This window comes from Euprymna scolopes, chromosome 46 (assembly GCF_053919585.1).
Source record: "Euprymna scolopes isolate OS-2025 chromosome 46, ASM5391958v1, whole genome shotgun sequence".
NCBI classification, from domain to species: domain Eukaryota; kingdom Metazoa; phylum Mollusca; class Cephalopoda; order Sepiida; family Sepiolidae; genus Euprymna; species Euprymna scolopes.
Window position 1 is genome coordinate 191,019,550 of NC_136527.1, and position 18,690 is coordinate 191,038,239.

Genomic DNA, 18,690 nt, shown 5'->3' on the forward strand with positions numbered 1-18,690 from the left:
GGGATAATTGTGTCACCTTTTATTAGCCATGCTTCTGAGATTTTGTCATATTGAAAATCAATCTAACGTTGACAACCATTGTTATTGTCTCTTGCATTTTAATCTTGTTTTCAGATATATTAAATATCTACTTTGTTTCTTGTTTTATTTTCATTTTCTCATCATTTTGTTGTAGCTGGGATGGTAAATCCTAGATGAAACTAAGCATTAACCTGCTATCTTATACAATTCAGCTGAGAGCCATTTTAAAGATTCTAGTGATCCATTTAGAGGCAATTGTTCGAATATATATATATATATATATATATATATATATATATATATATATGTATATGTAACTTTAGTTTTATTTAGTAAATAATTATTCATTGATGTTGTCTTTTTTAGTAAATAATTGTTCATCGATCTTGTATTTTTGTAGTAAATATTTATTCATCGATGTTGTATTTTTTTTATCAAATAATAATTCATGTATGTTGTTTTTTAGTAAATAATTGTTGTACAAAATATGATGATAAAAAACTTTAATATTCCACTGTATTTGTTGGGTGTAATGGCTGCCTGTTATGGAGATATGCTAATTGTGTCACCTTTTATTTTGCTTCTGAGATTTTGTAAAATAGAAAATCAATCTAAAGTTGGCAAATGCTGTTACTGTCTCTGGCATTTCAATCTTGTTCTCAGATATATTAAATATATACTTGTTTTCTTGTTTTCCTTTCATTTTCTCATCATTTTGTTGTAGCTGGGATGGTAAATCCTAGATGAAACTAAGCATTAACCTGCTATCTTATACAATTCAGCTGAGAGCCATTTTAAAGATTCTAATAATTCATTTAGAGGCAATTGTTCGAATATATACCTGTAACTTTGTCTAGTGAGTATAATTGATTGTGTAGTTGTTGAATTTTTTCCTCACTGAATTTTCATACGTATGAACACATTTGAATTCTTTGCAAAAATATCGTGTTTGTTATTTTCACATCAGGTTATTAAAACACAAATATTGATATAGTGTGCAAGAATATAGATCATCGTTTTTATTTGAAATAAATTCTAAGAAATCAATTGTTCTTTTTATAACGTCATTTGTTTTTAGCCAAAGTTTGGTCTTCTATGAATTGTGTTTCTTTTGTGTATTTTTAAAAATATTTTCTGCGTCCACTTGCTCTTAAAGCTATCAATATATTTAGATTTTTCAGAAACAATATCGTTTTTAAACAATTCATTACTTCTCTATATTGTATTATATACTCAAATTTAGTTCTTTTAAAAATATATATTTATGATATTTTCATCAATCATGAGTCGTTTCAGGTTTGTTTGTTACATGAACAAATGCAAATTCTTAAAATTAAACCTACACATATTTTAGATATTTACATATATTCTTAGAACTAAACCCTAATTGTGTATCCTTTTTATATGTTTCATTAAATTTGATTTAAGAGAAAAAGAATATTTACATATTTTGCAAGAATATGGCTTTTCCCCGGTGTGAATTCTCATATGAGTCACTAAATGTGATCTTTCAGAACAAGAATATCCACAAACTTTACATGAGTGCGGCTTTTCTCCAGTGTGAATTCTCATATGTGAAACTAACGTTGATTTTTGAGAAAAAGAATATCCACACACTTCACAGGAATGTGGCTTCTCCCCAGTGTGAATTCTCATATGTTTTACTAACCTTGATTTGTCAGAACAAGAATATCCACAAACTTCACAAGAATGTGGCTTTTCTCCAGTGTGGGTTCTCATATGTGCCAGTAAATGTGATTTTTGAGAACAAGAATATCCACACACTTCACAGGAATGAGGCTTCTCCCCAGTGTGAGTTCTTGTATGTCTCACTAACCTTGATTTTTCAGAACAAGAATATTCACAAACTTCACAAGAATGTGGCTTTTCTCCACTATGGGTTCTTATATGTTTCACTAACGATGACTTTACAGAACAAGAATATCCACAAACTTCACAAGAATATGGCTTTTCTCCAGTGTGGGTTCTCATATGTCCCACTACCGATGATTTTTGAGAAAATGAATTTCCACACACTTCACAAGAATATGGTTTTTCCCCAGTGTGGGTTCTCGTATGTGTCCCTAACGATGATTTTTCAGAACAAGAATATCCACAAACTTCACAAGAATATGGCTTTTCTCTCTTTTTTTTCATTTTTCTTAAACTTTTTCTTCTAGGGGATGGGACATCCAACCAGATGTCTGACATTTACCCCTATTTTAGTGAGTCCAACCAAGAGATCTTTTCAGGATTCTAGCCGTCCCTTTCAGTGCAATCGTTTGTATTTCACTTGCACTTGGTTCACCAGGTATGCTTGCTATGTACTTTTTAAAGTTCTTTTTCATAAGCCCAGTTGCTCCTATGATGACTGGTATAATTGAAACGTCTTTTAATTTCCAATTTCGTTTCATATCATACATAAGTCCTTGATACTTTATCTTTTCCCTCTCAGCTCTGTTAAGCCCTGTATCATTGGGTACACTGACCTCTATTACGGTCGCTTTTTTGTTTGTTCTGTCCCAAATCACTATATCTGGTTTTTCTCCAGTATGGGTTCTTGTATGTGTCACTAACGATGATTTTACAGAACAAGAATATCCACAACTTCACAAGAATATGGCTTTTCCTCAGTGTTGGTTCTTGTATGTGTCACTAACAACGATTTTACAGAACAAGAATATCCACACACTTCACAAGAATATGGTTTTACCCCAGTGTGAGTTTTGATGTGTCACTAAATTTGATTTCTTAGAAGACGAATATCCACAAACTTCACAACAATGTTGTTTTACCTTAATGTTAGTACTCATGTGTTTTACTAACAATGATTTTTCAGAACAAGAATGTTTAGACTTTTATTGAACGTTGCTTTTCTCTTTTATTCAAATTCACTTATTTCGCTGAGGAGTGTCCTAACAGATGGCAAAAATTTACTTACTATCTAATATATTCCAAATATTTTTAATGCGGACTTCTGTATAAGTGCAATTGTTTTCCTTTAATGTGCATGTGTCTTGCCAATGTGTGTTTACATATGTCTTAGTAAACCATATTTTGCAGAAAAAGAATATTCTCACATTTCACAAAATGTGTTTTTCCAAATGAGTTCTCATATGTGTCACTAAATGTGATTTTTATAATAAATCACACACTTGATCAGTTTAATTTCTCATCTCAATTTATGATTCTAGCTTAAAATATCTTTTGATTCATTGTAAAATCAAGCACACAATTCACAAAAAAAATATTACTTCCAAGACGTGTTAAGTTTTCACAACTATTGCATAAAATTCGTAAATAATATTGCCCAGTAATTAATAAATAATAAAGTCCAGTATAGAAATCTTTCCACAGATCTCGCTGTTATCTTCCATATAAGGTAATAAATATTTTAGCATAACATTTAAATAACCATATTTCATTAAAATCCAATGATAGCGTTCAATCATGTTTAAAGAAAATGATATTTCATTAAAATTCAATAGTAGCGTTCAATCATGTTAAGAAAAATCATACTCCATTAAAATTGATGAATAGGGTTCAATCAGGAACATCTGCAATACAATAAAATTCAATATTTTAGTATTTGCATTCACGTATTTGTATTCTGTTTATTGTTGTCAATATTATTGGATTGAACTCACAACCTTAGATTAATTTCATCCAAAACATCATAGGAGTCACGTTAAAAATAACTTTTTCCAAACATTACACAGAACCAGTCGATACAGGTGTTGCTTATAATATAATAGAGTTGTAATTCTATCTTGAGTTTTTATATGATTTTCATCGTGGTAATAAAATACACACACATGTATATATGAATGTAACTATGAGAGTAAATTTAAAAAATCATGAAATATTTGCCTTCTTCAAGCACAGGGGGGGTACTACGTAAGTCCCAGGAATCCTACGTAAGTCCCTTATAGTAAAAATGTTGGTGCTCATGCACTAATTGTAACACGCTATTATTTTCTTAATAATATAAAAGAAAGTAAGAATTTTATTGACACAGTATTTGTAAACAAACAACAGCAAAAAAATAGTACGCTTACGTGTTGAAAATAATGCAAGAAAATGTTACATGTAATATTTTACACAAATACTGAACAGTAGCCCTCCCCTCTCTGTCTATCTGTTTGTCTGTCTCTCTCCCTCTCTCTCTCTGTGTTGCTGTTATTATGGTAGTACGAATAGTGGTTTGTTTACGTTGTAGTTGAAAATATATCTTGCATTATTTACAAAAAGTTGTAAATAATGCAAGAAAATGTTACAGCCAGTTACAGAATTAAAAATGATAATAATATATTAATAATATATTCTTGACAGGCCACAAAATCACCGGTAGTAATGTAACGGATAATCAAAAATAGGGGAAAAATCAGTTATGTAATATTTTACACAAATACTGAACAGTAGCCCCCCTCTCTGTCTGTCTGTCTGTCTGTCTCTCTCTCTCCCTCTCTCTCTGTGTTGCTGTTATTATGGTAGTACGAATAGTGGTGTGTTTGGGTTGTCGTGGAAAACTCTGATGAAACTAAAATCCGGCAATTTTTATTTTTTTAATAACGGTATTAGTATCAAAATATCTGAAAATGATATCTTAAACTAAACAGAAGAATGTCAAGATAATTATTGTACTATTTCAGAAAATGTTCAATAAGTTTTGTTTTTTTTGTTTTGTTTTTTTTTAATAAAATCTTGGTCCTTGCTCCTTTAATTGAAAAAAAAAATTAGGGCTTGAATTACATTTTTCGAGGAGTTATAAGCTTGGAAAGATGGGGTGGAATTATTCACTATTTTCACGAAATTTCTGACACTGCTAGTGCACTGACTGATCCGCGGTATTTTTTAATCGTACTTCCAAGTTTAATTATATGTTTTTATTTTCAATTGTAAGGTTAAAGTATAGAATAGGCACAAAACACCCTCCCCTCTCCAGGTTAAGAATTGCTTTTTTAAATAATAACGTTATTATTTCAGCACGGCTCACTCTCTGTATGTGCATGAGTACCCACATTTTTATTGACGAAATCAATATTTTTATTGGATTCCAATAAAATTAAACCTTTTTTATGTTTAATATAATTTTAAGAATCAATATTTTTGAGGGAGATTGCAAAAAAAAAAAAAAAAACTGTTTCAGATTATTTAAAAAATAATTGAATGGGATTTTTTTGTAAAGCGTAAAAAAATAACTTACCTTTCATATTGTAAACTTTTTTTAATATTTAAATTTTACTTAAATAAACACATTTCGGTCAATGTCAAGTTTCTTTCCAACTCCTAAAAAAACTTTAAAATGACGACTTGAATAGGTTTTTGGTGACGCTCAAAACGAATATCACATTTAAATTTGGGGCAGATAAGTAGTTTTCATGATATGAAGAAATTATCTTTCAATAAGTAGGGGATCACTTTCCTATATAAAAGTAACGTAAAATGAGCACCCACTTTTTGGTCGCTTAGTAATTTCTTCATATCATAAAGCAATTTTTAAGTGTGATATTCGTTTTCAGCACCCCCCAAAACCGGCGCCGTTTTTTTTACTAAGAGATTCGTTCATTTTGTTTTTCATTTTCAAATTTGTTTTATATGACCAAATTATTATGTGACCAGAAGGCGGGTGCTTTTTTACGTGAATTTTACATAAGACAGTGATCCCACACTTTAAAAAAAAAGTAATTTCTTCATATCATGAAAACTACTTATCTGCCCCAAATTTAAATGTGATATTCGTTTTCAGCACCATTGAAAACCTTAAAATGCCGTCATTAAAAAAATTTTTGAGGAGTAGAAAAAAACTTGGCATTGGCCCACTTGGTCACATTTCATATATATTTTATTCACGAAACCAATATTTTTATTGGATTGCAATAAAAAATAAACTTATTTTAATATTTAAGATAATTTTAAAGTTGTTGAATAATATTTTTGTAAAATGAAAAAAAAAAACTTACCTTCCATTCCAGGAATTTAATACGAAAAAAAATTGTTTTTATTTTGCGTCCAACGCAGAAAATGTGTTTGTTAGGATTTCTTAATATAATCTTTAGTAAATTGATACACATTCTGTTATGTGTGTCCAATTCATTAAGCAATTAAATATATGAAAATATAAAAGAATCAAAATTAAAAGATAAAAAAACACGATTTGAACGTGAAATTATCAAAAGAAGAAAAAAATCAACTGCTTCAGAACAAAGAACGTAAGACGGTGTAATCATTATTTTGTTCCTCGTGTAAAAGATTGAACATTTCATTATGATTTGGATTAGTCGAACTACTGTTTACATCCAAGATGAGAACTGTAATCCAAATAATCCAAATATAAAAAAAATGAAAAACTGAATATTTCACATAAACAATTCAAAAAGGAAGGAATTGAACAAATAGCGAAGTCAATCAAATGACAAAAACTAGATTTGAACCAACAAGAAACAAAACAATAATCACATGATTACATTATGAAAATTGCGACTTATTTTTATCAGATTCGATTCCGTTAACTTTATGATGACCTCTTAACTTATAATTCCAGACTTAAACCTGATGTTTTACATGCAATCAGCATAAAACGACTAATGATGGAAGTGTAGTACCTGTTTCTAGTTTGTTTGTGCATTTCAACCAGGTGTCGCATTGTCACCCTTCTGGCTTTACTTGTCATGTTTTGTGGCCTCCCATGTATTACCTCCTCCTTTGATAGAGAAGTAACGAAATGTTGTAAAATGTCCCGACTAGCAGATGTGAATATGAGAAAAAATATAACAGAACACAAATCGATATTTAACAACATTCAGATCGCCGTGTAATTTAATTGCACCCTATTTGTTTATTTAATATATATATATATATATATATATATATATATATATATATATATATATATATATGCATATGGCATTCTGACGAATTCGTAAAGTCCAAATGGCGTGGTCAGTGCTGTGGTTTTATGGATATCTTCTTCCGCCACCGGTATTTGGTAATATGCTTTTACTAAATCCAGTTTGGAAAATACCGTGGCATTTTGCAGTCCGATTGCGAAATCGTGAATGTGTGGGATAGGGTATCTATCCGGTACGGTTTGTGCATTTAATCTCCTGAAATCGCCGCAAGGACGCCATGTTGTCGCGTCTGATTTCTGTACCATTGTAGAGGAGATGACCACGCACTTTTGGAAGGTCGGATAATTCCTTGTTGCAACATGCGTTGAAATTCGCCTTTTGCGATCTTGTACTTATCCGGCTTCAGACGTCTGGGGGTGGTGTAGACGGGTTGCCTATTCGTTTTAATATAATGCCTTGCATTATATTTAATATTATCAGTGACTTTGAATGGCTCAGTAACTTCTGTGTATTTTGGAAACAGCCGACGAATGTACGTTTCTTCAGGTAAGGCAGAACTAATCCCAGTAGACTGGTATCTTGTGGTGATACCTTTAATTACGACTTTTGTTTGGTTATCAGTAAGTGTGCTGTTAGTCATGTCTACCGATAGATTAAATCGTGCTAGTAAATCTGCTCCTAATATTGGTGTCGTCACGTTGGCTATGGTAAAAATCCACGAAAATGTGTGACGCAAGCCGAGATTGACGCTTAAGTACTTTTCACCGTATGTCGGTATTTGTGTGCCATTAGCTACCTGGAGGTGGTAAGGCTGTGGAGTAGCTTTCTGTTTACGTAGCGGTGGTATCACGCTTATTTCGGCTCCAGTGTCTAATAAGAAGTTATATCTGTGATTACTGTCACGAATATAAAATAGACGACATTTAGTGGAAAATCCAGCGGCAGTTGTCGTCACTAGTGGCTGGAATGATCGTTTCCCTGGTTCTTGTTTTTAAAAGAACAAGGATAAGTGCAACGCCTCGCTTCTGTGCCGAATTTTTTGTGCTAAAAACAGATTTAGTTCGCTCGTTCTCGTGTGTTGCTTCGACCTCTACTAAAACTTTGTTTTCAGTAGTTAGGTCGTTTATTAAATGAGTAACGACGGTTTATTTGCATTAATTCCTGCAATTGACGACTGAGATTTTCGACCGTAGTTTTTAGTCCGGCTACTTCGTCGTCTCTCATCTGTTTTGGCTGTGCTTGTGCTGAGTTTACTTTGCAATTCCTCAGATTTTCATGAATTCGTTCTGCCATGTCGGCGAGCTTTTCAGTGCTTGTCACTTCCGTTGTGGGTGCCAGAATTTGTATTGTTGTGTCTGGGAATTTATCCAGCCACAAACTTCTCATTATATTTTCGGACATTTTGTTGTCCCCTAGCAATGATCGCATGTATCGTAAACGTGAAGAGATGGGTGAAGAGATTGCATAACTCGCTAATTTGTTGCTATATTGTACTGAGATTCATGCTTCGTTTGACGGCCTGTATCATCCTTTGAGATTCGCGTCATCTTTTTCCTTCCTTTGTGTGTTACCACACGCATAATATAGCAAGTAGTTTAGGAAACCACGTGTAGCTTGTAAGGAGATTCCGTTGTGCATGTAATGTTCTAAGTCGAGTCTCCAACTTGTGGGGGTCGTCAGGCCTTTTTAGAAACTAACTTCCTCCACAAATAAATAAAAATAAAAAGAAGACTTACATGCAAAACAAACGGAGGTATATTCACAGAAACCAACCCTTAACAAATAAAATATAATTCTCTTTATAATGAGTTCAGAAGTCCTTTTTTAAGTGTTCGTATAAAAAAAGGAGGATGTCTTTTTTTGTTGAACTGTTCATATGTTAAAACATGGTAAGAGAGGCAATAGGTAATGTTCGCCTGTGAAATTGTATGAAGCGCGCGGAGCGGTGAAAATGGAAGAGTGATAGTAACACACGTGGAACGTCCGAATGAGAATGCCGTTGAGAGAGAGATTTGATGTTTGTGTGTTCTTAAATACTATTTGGACCGGCTCCAGCGAGCTTAAAAAGAAAAGTTTAGAAAAATGTCCTTGGAGAAATCCAATTGGATGGAAGCATCACGTGGGGTGCTCTGTACTACGTCCGCTCGTTTTGAGTCGATTTAATATATAAGGCCACGCCGGAATTTGCGTGGGAGTTATTTTTTTATTTTTCACGCACTAACATAATCATAATCATACTGCGCGCGCCTAAATTGTATCTTTTTTTATAACAATTTTTAATCTGAATCTTAACCGTATCAACTGGCACAATCTGTTTAACGTTTAATTAGTTAATGTAAGGTCACATATTTTAGTGGTTTCGGGAAAATGTCTTACAAAAAAATCCTAACTCCCAGATTAATATCAACAGGAATTTTAATTATTTACTAACTGATAACAATATTAAATAAATATTAATTTTTAAGTTACTAATGACAATATTAAAATAATTTTTATTATTAAGCTACTGATAAGAATATTAAAGGAATTTTAATTATTAAGTTACTAATTATATTGAATTAATTTTTATTATTAACTTTCAGATAAAAATATTAAATGAATTGTAATTATTACGTTACTGATAACAAAATCAAATGAATATTAATTATTAAGTTACTGATTACAGTATTAAATGATTTTTTAATAATTAAGTTCCCGATAACAATATTAAATGAATATTAATTATAAAGTTATTGATAACAATATTAAATGACTATTAATTATTAAGTTACTGATAACAAAATTAAATGAATATTAATTATTAAGTTATTAATAACAATATTAAATGAATTTTAATTATTAAGTTACTGATAACAATATTAAATGAATTCTAGTGGACCTTTTACGGGAGAATATCTAGCTCACATACCATTACAATGTATTAAGAATATTTGCATTTCAAAAAAATGCTCAGGGGTTAGTTACCTTAGGTTAGGACACATATTTTAATGGTTGATGAAAAAATGCCGATGAAATGCTTTGCATATTTTAAAAACATTCTCCAACTCCCAAATCAATCAATCAGTCAGAAACCCCAAAATCAACAATATCAACCATAATTAAATGTTAAGTATTAAGGTACTTACATTTATATTAAATATGGTTAGTTCATTTAATAATTCTATGTTTATTTTTCAGAGTTGATCCAGAATCCATAAAAATAAATAAGCAAAAAAATGTAAAAAATTAATAAATCGCTAAACATTTGTCCAACAAAGTTGTCTCCTGCAGATCAAACAATAAAATATTTAAAAACTACAATAAAGAATGAATAGTCGAAATGTGTTTTTATTACAGCAAATAGTAAATAGCAAGATGTAGGGGCAGGTGGTTGACTCTTTTGTTTTGGTTTCTTGGTTAGTTTTTAAGGACTTGAGCATTTATTCAATATTATTGAATAGCAGATTTCCATTTGTTCTTATAGCAATTAATATATTTATATATTTTTAATTCTAAAATGTAGTTCTTTTATAAAAATATCTATTAAGGATAATTTCATCAACCATGAGTCGTTTCAGGCTTGTTATAAGTAATATTTGAACTTCTCAGATTAATAAATGGGAATTCTTAGACATTTGGCACATATTTTGCAAAAAAATGACATTTTCTAATTGTGTATATTTTTCATGTGTTTTTCTAAACGTATGATATGAGAACAAGAATATTCACATATTTTGCAAGAATATGGCTTTTCCCCGGTGTGAGTTCTCATATGAGTCACTAATTGTGATTTTAAAGAACAAGAATATCCACAAACTTCACAAGAATGTGGCCTCTCCCCAGTGTGGGTTCTTTTATGTTTCACTAACGTTGATTTATCAGAAAAAGAATATCCACAAACTTCACAAGAATAAGGCTTTTCTCCAGTGTGAGTTCTTACATGTCTCACTAACGATGATTTTCCAGCACAAGAATATCCACAAACATCACAAGAATATGTTTTTTCTCCAGTGTGGCTTCTCATATGTATCACTAACGTCGATTTTTCAGAACAAGTATACCCACAAACTTCACAAGAATATGGTTTTTCCCCAGTGTGGGTTCTCGTATGTGTCATTAACGATGATTTTACAGAACAAGAATATCCACAAACTTCGCAAGAATATGGTTTTTCCCCAGTGTGGGTTCTCGTATGTATCATTAACCTCGATTGTTTAGAACAAGAATACCCACAAACTTCACAAGAATATGGTTTTTCCCCAATGTGGGTTCTCGTATGTATCACTAACTTCGATGTTTCAGAACAAGAATATCCACAAACTTCACAAGAATGTGGCCTCTCCCCAGTGTGGGTTCTTTTATGTTTCACTAACGTTGATTTAACAGAAAAAGAATATCCACAAACTTCACAAGAATAAGGCTTTTCTCCAGTGTGGGTTCTTGTATGTGTCACTAACGATGATTTTACAGAACAAGAATATCCACAAACATCGCAGGAATATGGTTTTTCTCCAGTGTGGGTTCTTATATGTATCACTAACCTCGATTTTTCAGAACAAGTATACCCACAAACTTCACAAGAATATGGTTTTTCCCCAGTGTGGGTTCTCGTATGTATCACTAACTTCGATTTATCAGAACAAGAATATCCACAAACTTCACAACAATGTTGTTTTACCTTAGTTTTATTACTTATGTGTTTTACTAACAATGATTTTTTAGAGCAAGAATGTTTATACATTTTACTTGAACGTTGCTTTTCTCTTTTACTCCAATTCACTTATTAGTTTGTTTAGCTGACGAGGAGTTTCCTAACAGATGCGAAACATTTACTTACTAATATATTCCAAATATTTTTAATGCTGACTTCTGTATAAGCGCAATTGGTTTTCTTTAATATTCATGTGTTTTGCCAATGTGTGTTACCATATGTCTTAGTAAACCATATATTGCAGAAAAAGAATATTCTCACATTTCACAAAATGCGGCTTTTCAAATGAGTTCTCATATGTGATTTTTATAATAACTCACACTTAATAAATATATGCCCTTTCCTCAGTTTAATTTCCGATCTCAATTTCTGTTTCTAACTCTTAATATCTTTTGATGTATTGTAAAATCAAACAAATAATTCACAAAAACTAATATTATTTTCAAGACGTATAATTACAATGATAAATATTACCTTCTAGACGTGTTATGTTTTCACAACTATTGCATAGAATTCGTAAACATTATTCTCCAGTAATTAATAATAAAGTCCAGTATAGAAATCTTTCCACAGATGGCGTTGTTATCTTCTATATAAGGTAATAAATATTTATAGCAAATTATTTAAGAAAATGATATTTCATTAAAATCCAATATAGTGTTCAATCATGTATAACGAAAATGATATTTCATTAAAATCCAATACAGCGTTCAATCATGTATAATGAAAATGATATTTCATTAAAATTCAATAGTAGTGTTCAAACATGTACAGAAAAATCATACTCCATTAAAATTGAATAATACGATTCAGTCAGGAACATTTATACCAAAAGAACATCTGCAAAAACAATAAAATTCAATATTTTAGTATTTGCATTCATGTATTAATATTCTGCTTATTGTTGTCAATATTATTGGATTGAACTTAATAAAAACTCCAGATTATTTTAACCAAAATGTCATAAGAGTCACATTTAAAAATAACTTTCCAACAGTACACTGAACCAGTCGATACAGGTGTTGCTTAGAATATAATCGAGTTGAAAATACATCTGGCGTTTTTATATGATTTTCATCGTGGTAAAACAATAAACACACACACATATTTTTAACATTCATATATATATATATATATATATATATATATATAATTAGAATAAATTACAAAAATTCATTAAAAATGTTGCTGTTTGTTTTCTTTAAGCAAATTACAAAAATCCGAAAAAGCATATACACATACATCATACATGTATTATAAATGGTTCGCAAAGATGGAAATAACAAATAACAGAAGATTATAAAGTATAATCATGGTGTACATCTGTTATATGTATATGTGATCTCAGATTAGTAAAAGACAAATAAAAATATGTGTGATCTCAGATTAGTAAAAGATAAAAAATATATGTATATGTGATCTCAGATTAGTAAAAGATAAATAAATATATATAATCTCACATTAGTAAAAGATAAATAAATATATGTATATGTGATCTCAGATTAGTAAAAGGTAAATAAATATATGTATATGTGATCTCAGATTAGTAAAAGATAAATAAATATATGTATATGTGATCTCATATTAGTAAAAGATAAATAAATATATGTATATGTGATATCAGATTAGTAAAAGATAAATAAATATATGTATATGTGATCTCAGATTTGTAAAAGATAAAGAATATATGTATATGTGATCTCAGATTTGTAAAAGATAAATATATGTATATGTGATCTCATATTAGTAAAAGATAAAAAATATATGTATATTATCTCATATTAGTAAAAGATAAATAAATATATGTATATGTGATCTCGGATTAGTAAAAGATAAATAAATATATGTATATGTGATCTCATATTACCAAAAGATAAATAAATATATGTATATGTGATCTCAGATCAGTAAAAGATAACTAAATATATGTACATGTGATCTCAAATTAGTAAAAGATAAATAAATATATGTATATGTGATCTCATATAAGTAAAAGATAACTAAATATATGTATATTTAATCTCAGATTAGTAAAATATGAAAAAATATATGTATATGTGATCTCATATTAGAAAAAGATAAATAAATATATGTATATGTGATCTCAGATTAGTAAAAAATAAATAAATATATGCATATGTGATCTCAGATTAGTAAAAGATAAATAAATATATATATGATCTCAGATTAGTAAAAGATAAATAAATATATGTATATGTGATCTCAGATTAGTAAAAGATAAATAAATATATGTATATGTGATCTCAGATTAGTAAAAGATAAATAAATATATATGTGATCTCAGATTAGTAAAAGATACATAAATATATGTATATGTGATCTCATATTAGTAAAATATAAATAAATATATGTATATGTGATCTCAGATAAGTAAAATATGAATAAATAAATGTATATGTGATCTCATATTAGTAAAATATAAATATATGTATATGTGATCTCAGATTAGTAAAAGATAAATAAATATATGTATATGTGATCTCAGATTAGTAAAAGACAAAAAAATATATGTATATGTGATCTCAGATTAGTAAAAGATAAATAAATATATGTATATGTGATCTCATATTAGTAAAAGATATATAAATATATGTATATGTGATCTCATATTAGTAAAAGATAAATAAATATATGTATATGTGATCTCAGATTAGTAAAAGATAAATATATGTATATGTGATCTCATATTAGTAAAAGATAAATAAATATATGTATATGTGATCTCATATTAGTAAAAGATAAATAAATATATGTATATGTGATCTCATATTAGTAAAAGATAAATAAATATATGTATATGTGATCTCATATTAGTAAAAGATAAATAAATGTATATGTGATCTCATATTAGTAAAAGATAAATAAATATATGTATATGTAATCTCATATTAGTAAAATATAAATAAATATATGTATATATGATCTCAGATTAGTAAAATATAAATAAATATATGTATATGATCTCAGATTAGTAAAGGATAAATAAATATATGTATATGTGACCTCATATTAGTAAAAGATAAATAAATATATGTATATGTGATCTCAGATTAGTAAAAGATAAATAAATATATGTATATGATCTCATATTACTAAAAGATAAATAAATATATGTATATATGATCTCAGATTAGTAAAGTATAAATAAATATATGTATATGTGATCTAGGGTTAGTAAAATATAAGTAAATATATGTATATGTGATCTCATATTAGTAAAAGATAAATAAATATATGTATATATGATCTCAGATTAGTAAAAGATAAATAAATATATGTATATGCCATCTCAGATTAGTAAAAGATAAATAAATATATGTATATGTGATCTCATATTAATAAAATATAAATAAATATATGTATATGTGATCTCACAGAGATAAAAGATTAATAAATAACGACTAAAAAGATGTGGCGAAATTTGTGGGAATGCAGGCTTACCTCTTAAACGGCCTCGGTGTGTTCTTTGCTGACGCAGCGTAATGATGCTGTAAAGGGTTCAAGATGGCGCCTGCGGCGTTATATAACAATGCCGTCTCGCCAAATCTAGTGTGCTCTCACGCACATATGTAAATATGCAAATTTAGAGGACTCTGTCTTTTATAAAAACAAGTCACTTGAGCAGATGAGCGAGAGGCGAAAATGAGTCCACAGAAAGTACTGATGGACGACGCTGCTGTTTTGTGTGCTTATTTTTTCCTTTGCAAACCTCAAGCTATTTCAGCGTACATTTTTTACTATGGACAGATTCGACCTGAAACTGACACCAGAGTTTGACGTGTCCCTAGCTGGTCCTTCAGTGGTTTAATGGCTGAAAAAGGCCGACCACATTTGCCGGTTGTGCAAGATTAAGGATCCAGCTATGGTCATCCCATTGAGGCTCATTAAGGGGGCTTATGCCATATACCAGCAGCTCGGGGATCAGGCGACAATGGAGCAGATAAAAGATGCATTGTACAGAGCATTTGGTGTAGACCCTTTTGTTGCCTGGAGGCAATTCTCTGAACATCGGCTTGGGTCAGGGAGACTGTGGACGTCTATCTGGCCGAACTGAAGAAGCGTGCTGCTCCCTTCGATAGTGCAAGCGATCGAATATTGGCATGCACTTTTTTGTTTGGGCTCCCGGATGATGCCAGTCGGCTGTTGCGGGCGTCAACGAAGCTTAATGAGCTTGGGTTGAGGAGTTGTTGGCTAGAGCCCGAAACATCCTAAAGGACGATGTGGAGCAAGTCTCAGCAGCGGTTGACACACTGGAATCGCCTACAGAAAACCCACAGTGCTACAAATGTGGTGGCCCCAACCACTTCACTAGAGACTGCAGAAGCGGTGCGAAGCGCACCCTGCACTATGGAGCATGGAAACGAGGACGCTGTCACTGATGCAGCAAGCCAAGCCACATAGCACTGAATTGTCTGGGAAATAAGCAAGGGGAGGAGGCCACGGCGCCAGCACCCTCCCTAAAGCAACACTGAACAAGATGACTCCTATAGTGACAGTGTGAGTTGATGGGTGTAGTGCTGGTCGACACCAGATGCACCCAAACCCTCCTACACAAAAAATGTTGCATTGCATGAACGAAACAGAAGGTCTCAGTATTAACCAGGTGAGCATTGTCCATATAAGCGTTGGCGATGCCCCCCCCCCGACAGCCTTTATGCAGGCCATCCGGTGTCAGGATGAAGCTGTGCAACAGGCGACGTCATCGTATATTTATGACATTTTTGTGAACAAGAGCGTCATGTCTGCGGTGAAAGAATACTTTGAGAGCTCTGGGCTGTCATGCAAGGAGCCAGAGTGCTTGCAAGATGGAGCAAAATTTCTTGGCTTGCATGTGAGTGGCAGCACAGGTGGACTCCGCTGGGGAAGAGGTGGTAACATCCCGTAAGTTCCATCAAACATCGTGCGTCAGAGTGTTTTTCCATCTGCGGAAAACTGGTGGGCCACTTCCATGTGTGTGGGTGCTCCGGACGATGGTGGCGGCCATAAAGCGACGTGTGACTTCCATGTAACCGGGATGAGATGTGTGATCCCTCCCTGCAAAGCATGCTCGTGGAAGCTGTGGTCAGAGTGTCCGAGGATAACCCGTGCGTCGACAGGAGCTTGTTTACAGTTTGGGTGGACACCAGCTCACTTGCCCTTGACGGATTTATCATAGAAGATGGCTGCTGGCAACCAGAAAATGATGCTGGGCACATAAACCTAGCTGGGCTTGATGCTACATTCAAAGGGGTAAATCTGACGCTTCAGTGGCAGGCCAGAGTTCTACACATCGTCACAGACTCTACATGTGTGTATCGGTCGCTAGCCGATGCTTTCAGTGACAACGAAGGCATCAGCCAAAATGCTAATATGGAGACGACTTGCTACCCTGACCGAGATCATCAAGGAATTCAACCTGGGCATAGATGTGACACTGGTGCAGTCCTGTCAGAAGCGCGCTGATCGCCTGACCAGAGTGCCACACCGTTGGCTGAACCTACTGAAAGAAGTCGACGAACTGGCACCTGTGAATGATGCCGCAGTTGGGCATCGGCTTAGCCCGGACCATATTGCTGATGTCCGTTGCCAAAGCAGGCACCCTGGTGTAAAACGAACCCTTTACTTTGCCAGGCTGGTAGACCCTATGTGCCAAAGAGAGACGATAAATCTGTTGTGAGGAGCTGCAAAATTTGTCGGTGGAAGGGAAAACTGAGTGTGAGAGGAAATTGGAACAGGCTTGCAATGAACATAACTCACCACAACAACAGGCATTTTTTGACACTCATCGATTGCCGGCAGGACTCGGTTGCAGTTGTGCGTGAGCTGGAAAGTGTCTTCCTCAAGATACATCTGAGATACTGACCGACAATGGCACTGCCTTTGTTAGCGAGCAGTTCAAACAGTTCGCAGAAAGCTGGGGTATACGTCTGTGATTTAGGTGCGTCCATGTGCCAAGTGGAAATGGAATTATCTAGAGAAACCATAGGACTGTAAAGACCATCGCAGCTAGGAAAGGGTGTACAATGCCTGAGGTGGTCTATTGGTATAATGTCACCCCTAGGATGACATTTCACCCTCTATCGTGCCAGCTGAAGCACTGCACAGGTACCACGTCAGGGGGAGAGGCATGGAGACCAGTCCACTGCCCAAGCCGGAGGCGACGAGAGAGAGTATCAAAGAGGGGGATGCCGTCTGGGTTCCGTGGAAAGCGCACCACACATTATGGAGCTGGGTGCGTTACTGAGGTGATCAGCTCACAATCGGTGTGAGTTGACGGGGTGCCCCGTAACATCAAGGATCTTCAATTGACATCACAAGCACAGCTGTCACTCGGCGATGGGAGCGAGACTGGATCCAAAACCAGTAAACCATCATTCTGAGTTACGCCGACTTCATTGAGATTAGCAGCCTTTTTGTGTGTGGTTTATAAAACTTCGAATGTATAAAATTATTCAATTCGAAACAAGTTGTTCAGAGTAGATACCTTTGCTTTGTAAAGAGGTGTTGCCATAGATGTTGCATCGATATTGAGGTTATGCCACTGAGAATTTTATGCGTTTCACATACAATGTCTTTAGAAAATGTTGAAACATGTTTGAATGAAATTGATGACATCAATTTAAAGGATATTTTAATAGTTAATTTTGAAAGAACAGTTAAAACTTTTTAGCAAATTTTAGACGATTGTAAACTTTGTACATTTTTGCTAGAGTAATTATTTCATATTTGGAATTCTACAAATCTGTATTAGACATGTTTATTTTCATATATTCATATCTGAAAAAAAAATATATATATAGGGACTGTTGCCAAACATAACTATCGCAACTCAAAGTAATCCCATACTATTTTATGTATATATATATATATATATATATATATATATATATATATATAGAGAGAGAGAGAGAGAGAGAGAGAGAGAGAGAGTGAGAGATAAAGATGTAACTATTGGCATTTTAAGAGATAAGTTACTTGATAAAATAATTGTAAATTAAAACTTAGAACACTTAAACTTGATTTTTGTCGAATGTAATGCGATACTCAAACTGTTTTATTTTGTTAAATATATATTTTCTTAGATTAAAATATAAAGCTTAGTGTAAAACTGTTCGTTAAAATAATTAT

The 18,690-nt window shown here is 32.5% G+C and overlaps 1 protein-coding gene across 1 annotated transcript; it reads right to left on the reverse strand.

Annotated features, from left to right (window-relative positions):
• Positions 1-384: 384 nt before the first annotated feature.
• Positions 385-2,558, reverse strand: LOC145270790 (uncharacterized). The gene has a single exon (XM_080126385.1). It carries the CDS (start codon positions 2,230-2,232, stop codon positions 1,405-1,407), a length of 828 nt encoding a protein of 275 aa, XP_079982511.1. The 5' UTR covers positions 2,233-2,558; the 3' UTR covers positions 385-1,404.
• Positions 2,559-18,690: the final 16,132 nt, after the last annotated feature.

Bases quoted from the DNA above. Each gene is read 5' to 3' on its own strand.
- LOC145270790 (XM_080126385.1), bottom strand. From the start codon at position 2,232: ATGTCAGACATCTGGTTGGATGTCCCATCCCCTAGAAGAAAAAGTTTA.